This window comes from Pagrus pagrus (genome assembly GCF_965226575.1).
Source record: "Pagrus pagrus genome assembly, chromosome: 20".
Classification (NCBI taxonomy): domain Eukaryota; kingdom Metazoa; phylum Chordata; class Actinopteri; order Spariformes; family Sparidae; genus Pagrus; species Pagrus pagrus.
Genome location: NC_140207.1, coordinates 14,583,567 through 14,596,984, shown reverse-complemented (window position 1 = coordinate 14,596,984; position 13,418 = coordinate 14,583,567). Strand labels below are relative to the sequence as shown.

General features: G+C 40.9%; 2 protein-coding genes across 6 annotated transcripts in view; one reads left to right on the top strand and one right to left on the bottom strand.

Moving 5' to 3' along the window:
* Nucleotides 1-4,029: 4,029 nt before the first annotated feature.
* On the top strand, nucleotides 4,030-6,504 carry prlh2 (prolactin releasing hormone 2). Its single transcript, XM_084340420.1, has 3 exons — nucleotides 4,030-4,297; nucleotides 4,697-4,884; nucleotides 6,135-6,504. Exons 2-3 carry the CDS (start codon nucleotides 4,719-4,721, stop codon nucleotides 6,335-6,337), a joined length of 369 nt encoding a protein of 122 aa, XP_084196546.1. The 5' UTR covers nucleotides 4,030-4,297; nucleotides 4,697-4,718; the 3' UTR covers nucleotides 6,338-6,504.
* An 80-nt stretch (nucleotides 6,505-6,584) lies between these two features.
* The window catches only part of myripb (myosin VIIA and Rab interacting protein b), a 153,925-nt gene continuing 147,091 nt past the window's right edge, over nucleotides 6,585-13,418 (bottom strand). For 4 of the 5 annotated variants that reach the window (XM_084341228.1, XM_084341227.1, XM_084341226.1 and 1 more), the window contains 5 exons: nucleotides 11,817-12,005; nucleotides 11,580-11,741; nucleotides 11,336-11,431; nucleotides 11,149-11,209; nucleotides 6,585-10,007 (listed from right to left, as the gene is read on the bottom strand). In XM_084341228.1, the coding sequence (XP_084197354.1) occupies nucleotides 9,964-10,007; nucleotides 11,149-11,209; nucleotides 11,336-11,431; nucleotides 11,580-11,741; nucleotides 11,817-12,005 (552 nt within the window). In that variant the 3' untranslated portion in view covers nucleotides 6,585-9,963. Of the gene's footprint in view, nucleotides 10,008-11,148; nucleotides 11,210-11,335; nucleotides 11,432-11,579; nucleotides 11,742-11,816; nucleotides 12,009-13,418 lie in introns of all 5 variants that reach the window. The other variant, XM_084341229.1, reaches the window with a different exon arrangement.

Sequence of the window (13,418 nt, the reverse complement as noted above, 5' to 3'; positions counted from 1 at the left end):
AGTAGTTGCACCCCAAAGCCAAAGCAGCTAAATTGAATTTAATTAACTCGTTGATATTATTATTTACCTGTGCAATTGTCTTGTATCTTGCACTGAGGAACCAGTCAACTATCCTTGCAATGCAGTTGACTTCATGATTGTATCATCAGCCAAGTAGCTACATGAGAGAACTAGACTGTGCATTGCTGCAGTATGATGTTGGTGTAAGGATGCTGAGGATATATAAACATCATAAATCATGTGAGATTAACACGACCCAGATGGGACTTGAACCCACAATCTCCAGCTCCGGAGGCTGATGCCTTATCCATTAGGCCACTGGGCCACGAAAGCTCTGATGATCCATCCATTTTTCAATCTACAACACAGGGTTACTCAAGTTGTAGTCCCTACAGTACAGTCTGTAAGTGAGATCTTTATGACCCAAAGCAGAGCCTTTTCTGTTTTTGTAAACACTGAATTCTGTGTTTGGTTTTGTGAATCACTCGTTCGAGGAGGAACTACTTAAACTGCAATCTAAATGCCCTTTGTTCAAAATGAGTTCTTACACCAACAGGAAATTCTTTTAAATAAATTTCCCTGCTGACCACTGACTTCCCAATTGGCCCTTTTTGCAACTTAGTCTCATATCGAAATGTGTAATAGCTACATGGGTCCACAGTGCAAAATGTAGTAGTTTCACAATGATGGCTTGTGAGACGTGACTGTCAAGTTTCGGTCTGTGAAACAAAAAAATGTGCTGACGTTTCTTTCATCATGCAATACTTTAAGATAGTTTCTGAATTGAATGAATTAAAACAAGTTTTAGCAAGAAATGTATGTTTTCTTTTCATATCCATAATCTATATAGGCAGAATAAAATGTAATATCTCACAATTTAAGAGCCAGTATTGTGAAAATCCTACATTATGCGCTGTGGACCAGTGGAGCTATCACACATTTTGATGTGAGACTGGTTGGCTTTTTTAAGAAAGAGGGTCATCCAAACATGGTCGGTGAATGTATCAGCCCACGCACTCTGTGGGTCACGAATTACGAGGCAGTTAACAAAATATACTGTAGCATGTAAGGGCAGTGATTCAGACCACAAAGCTTAGCTGTTAATCATTGTGCAAGCAGGGTTTTCTCAATCAATACCAGATGCCTCAGGGCTCTCACGTCCCACAATAACAAGGGAATATCCTCTTTAAACTCAACAGCAGATAGTAAGACCATGCTTTTATTTCTATGAATAAAAGTTGCTCTTTAAAGATGCATAAGACATGATTCTTGCTTGTACTGTCGTGATAAGTCAAAAAATTCATTCACCAAGTGTAACAAAGCAGGAAGTCTGGCAGGTCACTTCATATTGTAACTGGACCAGTTGTCCTCTGTGGCTCCATTCACAACGGCGAGGTGAAAAGATGAAGCCATTCAATCAGGTGCTGATGAGAACATGATGTCATAGTTTGAAGAGGAGGACACACACACTCGTCGGAGGCAGCGCTGTGATTAATACAACACATCTTGAGCAGGGACACAGTGGGACGCCTGACCTAGTAGTGTATTTTTTGGATCAAGATGTAAGATTCCTGCATTATAATGTAACAACTGGACTCCCCCTGCCCCCCATATTTGAAAAAAAAAAATGTAGCAAAAGTACCCCTCTAGGGTGCCCTTCCAATGGGAAAAAACATAATAAAGTGCCCCCTTGGCTGCCCTTGTAGTGGAGAAAACGTGACAAAGTATAGTGCCCTCTAGTGGAAACAACGTGATAAAGTGTCCTCGAGGGTACCCTTTCTGGGGACAAAACATGGTGAAATGCCTTATAGGGTGCCCCTCAAGCGGGAAAAAAAATGTATACAGTGGCCTTTAGGCTGCCCTTCCAGCAAACCAAAAAAATTCAAGTGAGGGTGCCCTTCCAGTTTACTTTTAATGAATCATGACTTTCTGAACACCGCACACAGCTGGTGCCCTTATTTTTCCACCCCTGCCCCTTAAACATCCTGAGTCTGCCACTGCCTTAGTGTAACATAGTTTGTCTATGACTGAGTTCAAGGTCTAAAGAAAGAGAGAATCCAACTTTTATCAAAGGTCTGTAACTGAGCATGTTTACAATTATTTGTCTCTAAATCTATTAATAAGCAGCACCAACAAGTCCATATTTGGCCCACAAAACAGGGATGAACTGAACTGCTTCTGAATGTGTTTTCTGCATTTTTGCACAGCACCACATGCGTCCGTGACGCCGACAAATCACACCGTGTTTTCAAATAAGGGCTCCCTTTCAAAAATCGAATTAGCTTCATTCATCACGGATTCCTTCATGTTGCCATGTGATTACACATCCTCAGGTAGTTTTCTTCTCATTATTGCAGGGCTCTGCGTCATACCATCTGATCTCAGTCCATGACAAAATTATGGCCGCCTTAATGTGTGGAGGAGAACCAGAGTGCTGCCCTAAGGGTGGAGCTGTGTACAGGCACGTACACACATGGACGGACACACACACACATACAACCTTTTACGTCACGCGCTCGGTAGGGATTAGAGTATAGATGATTATACTCTATGTAGGAAAAGTTTCTTTCAACTGGGTCATAAAGATTCACCCACTTAAAATACATATTGCAAGGAAACATAAAGGATGAGTGTCATATTGTGTGATCTGAAATCACTGATGTTACCTTTAAAGCTGTATTTTTCTTATCAAAATAAGTGTTATATAGCTCTATATTTCAACAGTAAACAGTGTTATTGTGTGTTTGGGTGGTAACAAGTGTCTCTCTTCCCGCTGGCTCATGCAGCAAAAGAGAAAAGAAATTGGCGACGGTCACACAGACACGCATGCAGGGGAATAAGAATCCCTGCCCACTTTAACCAATCAGGACAGAGAACTCCATGAAGAAGCTTTCCTGTCTGCTTGTCAACACGTAGAGAGCAGGATCCTCCCCCGTACACGCCAAGTGAAGAAAAGAAAGAGGCAAAGCGTAGTGCCTAAAAATAAAAGAAAGCAGTCATGTGAGTGGTGACGTCGGGCAGGGAAGACGATGACAAATCTTACAGCAGCTGTAATCTGTTAATTATTTTAATTACAGACATTGTAAAACAGCACATTTTCACAAGTGGACGGCATTTTTGAAGAAGATCTTGAAGAAAAGATTTCAATAATTCATTGATTATCAAAACTATGACTTTTCTGTCGATCGACCAATTGATTAATTGACTAACCCTTGGTCTTCTCCTACAAACCTGTCGACCAAAGGTGTAAAAAACTCTTGTATGATAGTAAAGTGAATATTTACAGAATGTTTCACTGTTTTCTGACATTTTATGGAGAAAATAATCAACAGATTTATCTATGATTAAAAAAAAGAAAAGTACAGTGTGCAGGAGGTTCCTTTTTCTGACTATAAGACAAAGAAAAGCAGCACATTTCATAAAGTTGGAACCGGCCAATGTTTGGATGTTTTTGCTTGAAGCCAGTGCAGTGGTGCACTAGTCTCAACACTTGAATGAGTCAAAAAGTCACAAAAACCCCCAACAAAAATTCTACTTGAAAGGACTGAAGTTATTTATTTAACTCCTGGCTGTCTGATATATTAACTTTAAGCTGCATGGACATATTTTGAGCTGCACTGTCACATAGTATCCTGACCTTTACAAACATGGCTTTAGTCCCAGAGGCGACTTTTACACCTGAGTACATTTGACTGAGCCAACTTCTCCTCACATTGGCCTTTCACATGTGATTCATCGCTGTAACCTCTCAGTGCTTGGTGGCAACGTGTGAACTCAAAGCTGTGAATTTAAAGCTCTCATTCCTTCCTGAAACCTGTTATTCAGAGGTGATTTTTATTAAGAAAGTTCTGGTGACAAGACCAGCCTGTTCATGAACACACCGAGGTTTGTGTCCTGCCCTGTCCCTTGTAATCAAGCTGATTGATGAAAGGCTCATCAAAAAACGCCCACCACAGTTCCGGGTCACTGTCTGACAGGCCCACTTGAGGTGCCGGGTCTCCCCATGTTCACTAATTTAAAGTTGTCCGCGTGTCATTGACTGCCTGATGGACTGCTCTGCTACGTGACAGACGTAAGGAAAACTCCAAAACCTCCTTTCTCAAAGGGAGGAGTGGGAGGAGGAGGAGATGAAGAGGAGGGGGGTAGATGCATCCTGGAGTCTGGGATCACAATGTGTGACTGACGTTCATGATTCATCATCCGAGCAGCGTGGATATATAAGGTGGAGCACACCTGCTCAATGATAACGACTTCAGACCTCCTGACAACTGACCTCAGCCGTTTACCAAAGTTCAGGGTAAGGAACTGCTGCTTGTGGGTTTATATTACAGATGTATTTGTTTTCTTTTTCAAATCCACTGTTTTAAATGCACTAGATTGAGGATGTGTGTTATGACTTTTATGAGAAAAGTATGAGCTTGAAATGGTCATAATAGTGTCTTTTTCAAACCCTAGCTAATTTATTTTATACCATAATATTCCTGCATGAGCTTCTGCTGCTTAGTAATGGGGTTTAAATGACTTAATCCTATTTCATGGGAGGTTATTTCATCTCTTATAGCCTAAATTATGCCTAAATACAGCTTTTCTATTATATTCAAAAGTGATTTTTAATACTCTTACCTGACTTACATATATTTTTGATATCTGTGTAAGCTTTCCTGTGAGAGTGATACTTTACTGACCTCTCATTCAGTGCCTTGAGCGACTCACACAGCATGCTGCCCGGGAGAGCGGCTGATGTCCGGCAGTGCGTCCTCCTGACGAGCCGCTGGCTGCCTGCAGCTCTGGCTCTGCTCCTCCTCCTCTCCTGCAGCCTCAGCAGCGCTCACAGCACCACGGTGGAGCACGACTTCCACATTGTTCACAATGTCGACAACAGAAGTAAGGCTTGGTTTTTATTTGTAACCTTTTAACCTAGCATTATTGTGTAAATTGCAGAATCTGTTGAAGTAGTTTAAGGAGATTTTGGTCAGTTTTTGACTCTTGATGGTGAGTTCAGTGACCTGCTCCTATTTTCTGTTATTCTTAATTCCCATTGGGAATTATTATAAGATACTTGAAAATGCTCTCGTTCTTTACTACTGATTACAATTAGATATTAATAGAAATGGAGTATGTTGATACAGTCTGAAAACCCTCTCTGAACCTAAATGGGGCTGAGACTGTATTTAAGTATAAGCTAGTTGTTTCAAAAGACTGAGGAATATCCTCAATCAATAATTTGTGTTACACCAAAAGTGCTGCAAATAACTATTCATTTCAAAAATGTCACTTTGTATTAGAAAGTGGTGGGGACGTAAAAGCTCAGATGAAAAAGACATTTTCTTTAACAGTCTCTGCTGAACTCATCTATTGTCCATTAAAGAATAACTGTTTTCCTGCACATGTCATTTACAGCGTGCTTTTGGTCCTCAGTTAAAAAGCATTTGGTTTCAACTGCAGCTGCTGATGGAGAGCAAAGTATTTGTTCTCATTTGTTATTTGACATTTCTTGTTGCAAGCTATTTTTTTAGACCATTTTTAAGAAATTCTGCTTTTAAAAAACGTATTAAACTTTATAATACTAGTGTAAGACATAAGTAAGGTGTTTTATCTGTACTCTATGTATGATGATGAATGACTTTAAAGAAAACTTAACACAATAAATGTAACACTACGTTTATAGAAGTCAGTGTCACTTCACGCATCTTTTACTTTCATTGAAATGAATGAAAGTGGAAGATTAAAGGTGCACTACGTGGTTTTGTGGAAGTAATTTTGATCACATTTTCATTGGTTGATTTTCATGACTGAATAAACTGAAAAAACAAATTCTCCTTAAAGGACTCCTTAATTTCATTCTGTTATAGTTATATATATAGTTCCTGAACGCAACAAATCCGAATAGAGAATCAGTGATGATCATGTTGGCAACAGTGTGAAGACAAGAGACTTTACAAACACTAAAAAAACTGAAACTGGAGAGCTTTTAGGTTAGAGTGATTGTTTTTTGGTTTCCTATGAAAATCAGAATACTGTTTTGCTCTTTCTTTCACCACTAAAGCATCATAAAATTGTTTTCTGGCATTATGTTGGTCTTTTGATCATAGCAATCACCGTCACTGCCACTAATGTACTCGTGTGCTGTCCAGGTCCGGAGATAGACCCGTTCTGGTACGTGGGACGTGGGGTGAGACCCATAGGGCGCTTTGGGAAGAGGCACAGCAGCGTGGAGTCTCTGGACAGCGAGGGGATGCAGCCTGTGGTCAGGACGTTGGCGCTGCTGCTCAACAGCATCAGAAACAAGGAGAATCTTGGGAACATGGATGTGGAGGACAGGGATTGGTTACCGTGACGGCGCACATCCTCCCCTTCATCCACGAACGTCTTCATTTTTTATCTTGACTGAGGTTACGTACCCCTTTTGCTCTTCACTGTATTTCTGTCTGTTATGAGGCCTTGGTTGACCCATGAAATCACTCTCCAAATGTACCTGTACATAAAATATGCATTCTATATTGATTAATAAACCAGGATGTTATGATCGGTGTGTCTTTGTCGTATTTGCAGGTGTACAACAAATACTGTCTGTCAAGCGAGAAAGTTTTCAGTTTGCAAATTTTATTCATTTCATAATACATTTGTATTTCTCAGAGTACTGTGGCACATAGAGAATCTGTATTTTTTGCTTGTTAATATTTTCCCCAACATGTCATATGGATTGCAACAAACAATTGCACATAAAAGTGAGTGGCCCTCCCGTGGAGCTGCGCACAGGGAGCCTCATTGTAGTCATTCACACTGGATTTAAACAGGAACAAAAGTAGGATTTTTGTTTTTAGCTCTGTGTGAATCTCATCATTTATCTGAGTATCTGGGACACAGTTACAGTGTTAAATTAGACTTCCTGTGTGAATCCAGCCCTACAAGTCATGACAGTTATACACAGCCTCTTGCACACGACACTGAAAGATTGGTCAACTATGATTGGGCAATACACACATTATTCTATATCATATCCATCTTTTCACACATATACATATATTAACAAATTCTGTGATGATATAATATTATTCTTTTTTTTTTACATTAGAAAAATACAGGACACTGATGATTGGACCCTTGTGGCTGTGCTTCTCATGGGAACATCGATTTTGATAAAACCAGAAACATGCTTTTTTTTTTATACATCGACACCTTTGCAGAACAAGATTGACAAAAGTACAGGATCAGTGTGCAAAAACCAGAGATGTGAAAGGCTGGGATGAAAAGGTCACTAATAGAAGGGGCAGAGCATTCATTCAGAAGATCATCGCACCTTTTTTTAGTTCAAGCAGTCCATCAGGAAATCCGACTCTGTTCCTTTAATGCATGGCTAACTGAGATTCGGTTGTAAGTGGTCACAGAGTGAAGAAAAATAACCCAAAAAATGAAAGGCAGTATTCTCAAATCGAGTGTTTAAGGAGCACAAACACGCTCCCAAATGCCTGCTGTCGCCCGTGCTTCTGTAACATTTACCATCGTCATTACTCGCAAAATATCAAATGGTAAATGCAGGCATACACTGAAAGCACTTTGAGTCACCACACGTGAGAGAGTCTGATAGGACTGACTGAGGAGGGCTCCTTTGAGGAGAGAATAAAGCCTTCAATTTGCAACAATACTTCCATCAGTGGTATTGCATAAAAACGTTCAGTAAAGTACAAAAATAAATTGCTTGTAACAAAATCATGATTTCATGGCATTTGTTATACATAGCCCGTCAGACTTCATTATGTAAAAATCTTTACAGGATTTTTCTGAATGCAACAGAAAAGTTCGGACATGACCCAGCGAAGGGGAAACATGAAAAACACCTTGTTGTTCAAATTAAAGGCCACGACGTTTCGAAAGTAAACGAAGAGGAAAGAAAATGACTTTGGGTTGAAGAATACTGCATGAGGAAAGGTTGTCAGACCAACACCTGAACATCAAACCTGTGGAGACTTGTTGAGCCGAGTTTGTCTGACATTAATCAAACCTTATTTTGACTCACTGCAATGTGTAAAAGCCCACAGCTTCCACATTAAGGCTGTAGTGCGTGCGTCTACAGTTATTTTCAGCATTTCCTTCTCTAAATAATCGGTAGAGCACTTCCCTGTTAAATCACTACAGTTTAGACATTTTGGAAATACACTTATTGACTTTCTTGTTGAGACTTAAATGGAAAAACTGATACCACCATAACACCAGCAACAAGTTTGCATTGGTTCAGATTAGATTAAATGAGAAAATTGATCCCACTCTTGTGTCTGATGTTAAATTTGAAGCTATACCACCGGCCACTGGCTAGCTTAGCTTAGTTTAGCTTGGATAAAATGATAAAAAATTGATCCCACTCTTGTGTCTGAAGCTAAATATGAAGTTAACACAGGAAATCCAGCTAGTTTATCTTAGATTAAATGAGAAAATTGATCCCACTCTTGTGCTTGACGCTAAATATGAAGCTATACCACCGGCAACTGGCTACTTTAGCTTAGTTTAGCTTTGATTAAATGAGAAAATTGATCCCACTCATGTCTCATGCTTAATATGAACACTGGAAATCCAGCTAGTTTAGCTTAGTTTAGCTTAGATTAACAGAGACAATTGATACTACTCTTGTGTCTGATGTGAAAAATGAAGCCAACACCGGCAGCTGCTACCTTAGCTTAGCTTAAAGACTGAATTGAGGGGGAAACAGCCGTCAGCTGTCTTTTTCTTGTGTTTAAACAACATAAACCATCTTTTTTGGTGAGCTTTAGAGTTGCTGCTACGCTAATATTTTTAAAGATGCTAAATATAAAGCTACCACTGGCAGTCAGCTCACTTAGCTTAGCTTAAGGACTGAAACGCAGGGAAAACAGCCAGCCTGGATATGTCTGAAGGGAAGAAAATCTTTTTCTATGGTTTAAAGAAAACATAACATGTTAATTGTGAGCTTTAGATTTGCTGCTATGCTAATTTTTTAAACCTTTTAAAGAGAGTCAGGCTAGTTGTTTCCCCTGTTTTCCAGTCTTGATGCGTATCCAAGGTACCATGCTACATATTTACAGTACAGATGTGCAAACTCCCTCTGTATATCTCAGCAAAAAAGTCAATATTTACCAAAATATCAAACTATTCTTTTAACTGTTTGGCTGTTTACAAAGAATGACAGATTTCTGTGCTTTGTGCTCCATTGTTGCCACCTTGCAATTTGGCAGTGGCAGGAAGGAAGGAAAAAAAATGTTTTGGTCCTGATACTTGCACATCTAAACACTATTTTCTGGCAATTGATTTTTTTTTTTTTTTTTTTTTTTAAATGGTTGAAATGTCTAAGGTGTTACAATCATTCCCCAGATGAGGATTACCATCTGATAGCTGTGTGTGTGAAAAAGGACAATCATCCAAAAAAAGTTCTGCGGGGGCTTCAGTATGATGACAATCCTCATGACATTTCATTTGGTGAGAGAGAAGATGCAGTATAAAACACGGCTCAGCCTCTTTTCGGGACACTGAATCACAGAAAGTTTAACATGATTTTTCCACGTCGTCATTGTACAGTAGATCACAATACTCTTGCAAACAGATAGAAAAAGGAAATGGGAGTCATTTTTGTCTGTACAGATATTCTTTTTCCAGTTGGGTCACGAGGAGCGTTTGCAGATCGTTAAGGCAGAGACACTGACTGTCGAGTCATCCTTGCTTGATGTTGTGTGCGCGGTGAGGAGGAGAAAATGGAGGATAAAGTGGTAAAAAGAGTAAAGCGCCAGTAATGTCTTCTGTGAGGCATTTGCCTGACGCTGTACCCTGCCGGGCTGAGGGCTGAGTGCTTGGTGAGTCACACAGGGCAGGTGTTGGCCCCTGCTTGGCCTGGAGCTGGAGGCGGACACTGGGTCAAGGCACTGGATGAGAGGGGGGCCCCCCCGTCCCTGGGGCTCTGCAGTGGCCCTGAGGGACTCGTTGTGCTGCTGACTGTCACTATGGCCGAAACACTTTCACCTGCTGCTCTGGCTCCAGCTTTTCTGAAACGCAAAAACCCACAGCATTACGCACAGCATAGCATTTTACGTTCTGGCTACATTGAACACTGTATGCAGACAGTTTGTGAAGCACACTGCTCTCAAGCCTGGTGGAGCTAGTTTCACTGATTACAGTTGAAGTTGAAGTTGATGCTTATAAGCAGATGTAAGGGCCTTATTACCCATTACTAAGGTTATTCAAGGTTATATAGAGCGTTTTATAAAGAAATATCCAACAAAAAGTTTGGGTTGTCCAGAAAAAGAGAAACTACTAATTCAGATGACAACTGACTTGTCCTCCCAGTTGTAGTTTTAGAGCGCACCGTATGATGGACTGATAAAAAAAGGACGCTCTCGGCTGGAATCAATGACATGATTACATGTCTTGGTCACTGATTTTGCCCCATTGTCCTGTCCGCTGTCTGTCTTTGGAGCCGTGCTGAAAAAGCCACCCTGAATCAGAGCTATTGTGTGGACGCCGGCGAAGAAAAAAACGAGACAAACACGGACATAAAGAAAGCCCCAACAGAAAAAAGGCCATTCACCGACATGAAAAGGAACAGACTTCTTGTTGGTTGATAAAACGAGCCTTATCCTCCTGCACCGTGTGTGTGTGTTTCCATTTGGCTGCTTTACATCTAATGGAGCTTTTCAGTTACTTAGTCCCTTTTTCTGGCAGATGAATTCAATTTTACATCCATTCAGCGGCCGATCTCTTCTTTTGGGACAAAGCGCAAAATGTGTGATGTTAACTAAAGATGAATGAAAGTGTCCCCTCATCAATGTCTCACTCTCCATCGCTAGCTGTCTTTGTTTCACACACTACCACTCTCTATTTGTACATTAGCAGTGTTTGTGATTAGGAGAGAGTATGACATGTACCGTGTAAGTCAGCACGGGTTAGCAGACTCACTTTACTTATGATTAACCTGTTAATGACTGATAAGTAGAGGGATGTACAGGAGGTTGAACATCAGAGCGGTAAATATATTCAACAGGAACAGTTTCGATCATCTAGTCAGCTTTTTAAAGATGGAAATATGGATTGGTGGTTTCTCTGTTTCAGGAAAAAACTATATTATTTTGTAATGACTTAAAATATTGTCCATCTCTGTAGCTGAGGGGAAAAAAACCTGTTTGGTACCTTTCAGTGGAGGGGCTGGAAGCTTCCTCCTCTGATGGCGCGATGAGTCCAGGGTTTGAGGCTGTAATCAGAGTTCTCATATATTATACACTTCATTCACATTTAAAATGAATGAATCATCCTGACTTTGAGCTGCTATATTCATATCCTCATATTCTCACTTTAGCATCAGGTCAGTCACCTTTACCTTTGCCTTTGGCTTGTACTTGGAGAAGCGATTGCAGGCAGCCACATTCAACCCAGCTGTTTTCAGAGCCGATATCCTGGCCTCAATGTTTGATACCTTAAAAGGAGGAGCAGAGTTTTAAAAACACAGTCCGGTACAACATTCATTATTAATTAAACTAATCACTTTTGACACTGGAGATAAGTCAGGGATGTGCAAGGCTTTGTAGAGAACGAGACAGCTGCAGAGAAAAGCCGTCCAGCACCTGTAGTTCAGACTGCTGAACCTGAGCGGCTGCCGTGGCCACCTGGTCCTCCAGGAAGGCCAGCTCTGTGTCTGTGGTGCCACTGCTGATACTGCGGGCACACTGCTCCAGGTCCCCCAGCGCCCCCTCCAGACCGTACACAGCACCAGCAGTCAGGTACACCTGTACAGAGACGCAGATAGACACGTTCAGTTCCTAATATGACTGAATCTAAGCAGTCTGAGGGGTAAAACTTACATTCTCCTCCATCTTGGTCAGCCTCTGGTCCAGCCTGCGGGTCTCGCAGTTGCTGGAGACGGGAGAAGCGCTCATGGACTCTGACGGGGTGTAGCTGTCACCTCCTGCCTCCCCGATCAGCTCCTCTGTGGCGTTCAAAACCTTCAGCACCTCTGTGGTGATGCTGCAGAGAGAGGCCGCCGAGTACTTCTGCTTCATTTGAAGAACACACGCACACGCACACACACACGTGCGCACACACACACACACACACACACACACACACACACACACACACACACACACACACACACACACAAAAACACACATACAAAATTCAGTAATCTACAGTGTAGATTCTACACGATACATCCTGTGGTCTGACTAGCTGCACAGCTAATTGAGCTAACAAGCTAACAGTACTTTTTTTTTTTTTTACATTTTTGTAATACAGCCATGACTGTTATTCTGGTTATATATTATTTGATTGGAGTATGAATTGAAGGTGGTCAATTCTTTACATATTGCACCTTTAAAATCACAAAACGGACAAAACAATGGCTTAATGTAGCACAATGACATACAATGAAAAAATACCTTTCATTCAGGAACCAAGGGAAAACAAAGAGGCAACTTCAATGAAAAAACTGAAAGGTTTTTTGTTCTTATCTACACTTTGACCCCATGTGCTCAATGTTCTGTGGAAGAACACTGTGCAGGCGACACGTTCACATATTTGTTGCTATAATCAGTTGTTTCATGAACATGCATGTCTTCCATAAGCTCATGCATTTTCATTAAACTGTTGGAAGAGCCAGAAGAAGGTGCAGAACAAACTAAGGGTCGTAGAAATAAAACATGTCACCATGATTAGAAGAGCTTTTATTACTGCACAGCCTTTCTCAAAAAGTGGGCTGCAGGGGAACAATTTCCTGCAGGAATTCAATTAGCGCTGGTTTCAAATTAAAAGCTTATATCCATGATTAAATGTTCATCACCGGTCACGCTGATGAAAAAACCTCTGGTGTCCTTCCCGTTTATAAATTGGTGCATGAGTTGTGGCAGTTTGTGTAATTTCCCTTTCCCCAATTCATTTCAGCTGAATGTGGAAATCCCTCTGAGCTGATTGGATATGGTTATTCAGATCACCTATTGTTGTCTGGTGTGGAGACTGGTTACTAAATAATGACTGAGAGCAGCTAGGTACATTCCCCTCTTGACCAGTTAGGGTCCGCTGACTGCATCATTTCTTAAAGGCTTTAAACAGATGGGGAATTGCACACTAGTGTGATCCTCATCTTAGCAGATGTTGTCAGCCAGAAACTCTGGTTTAGACCCTTTTGCGACTTCTTTTATGTCTTTTGCTTTTGTGATTTCACACATTCTGGAGTCCTTCAAGTAGGTTGCTCTTTGTGCAAGGGCTTTTTTGCTTGCCTAACTATCGCCTGGCAACTGCACGCTTTATCTTTAGTTCATTATCATTCAAGAGTCTTTTGTATGTGATATCACTGGATATCTTCAACTGTACATCGTGACGAGACGTTCTCCAGCCATGGTTGTGCAAGAAATGGGAAGTTCAACATGAAGTAAAGTTTCAACAATATCCATGTTTTGCAGAAACGC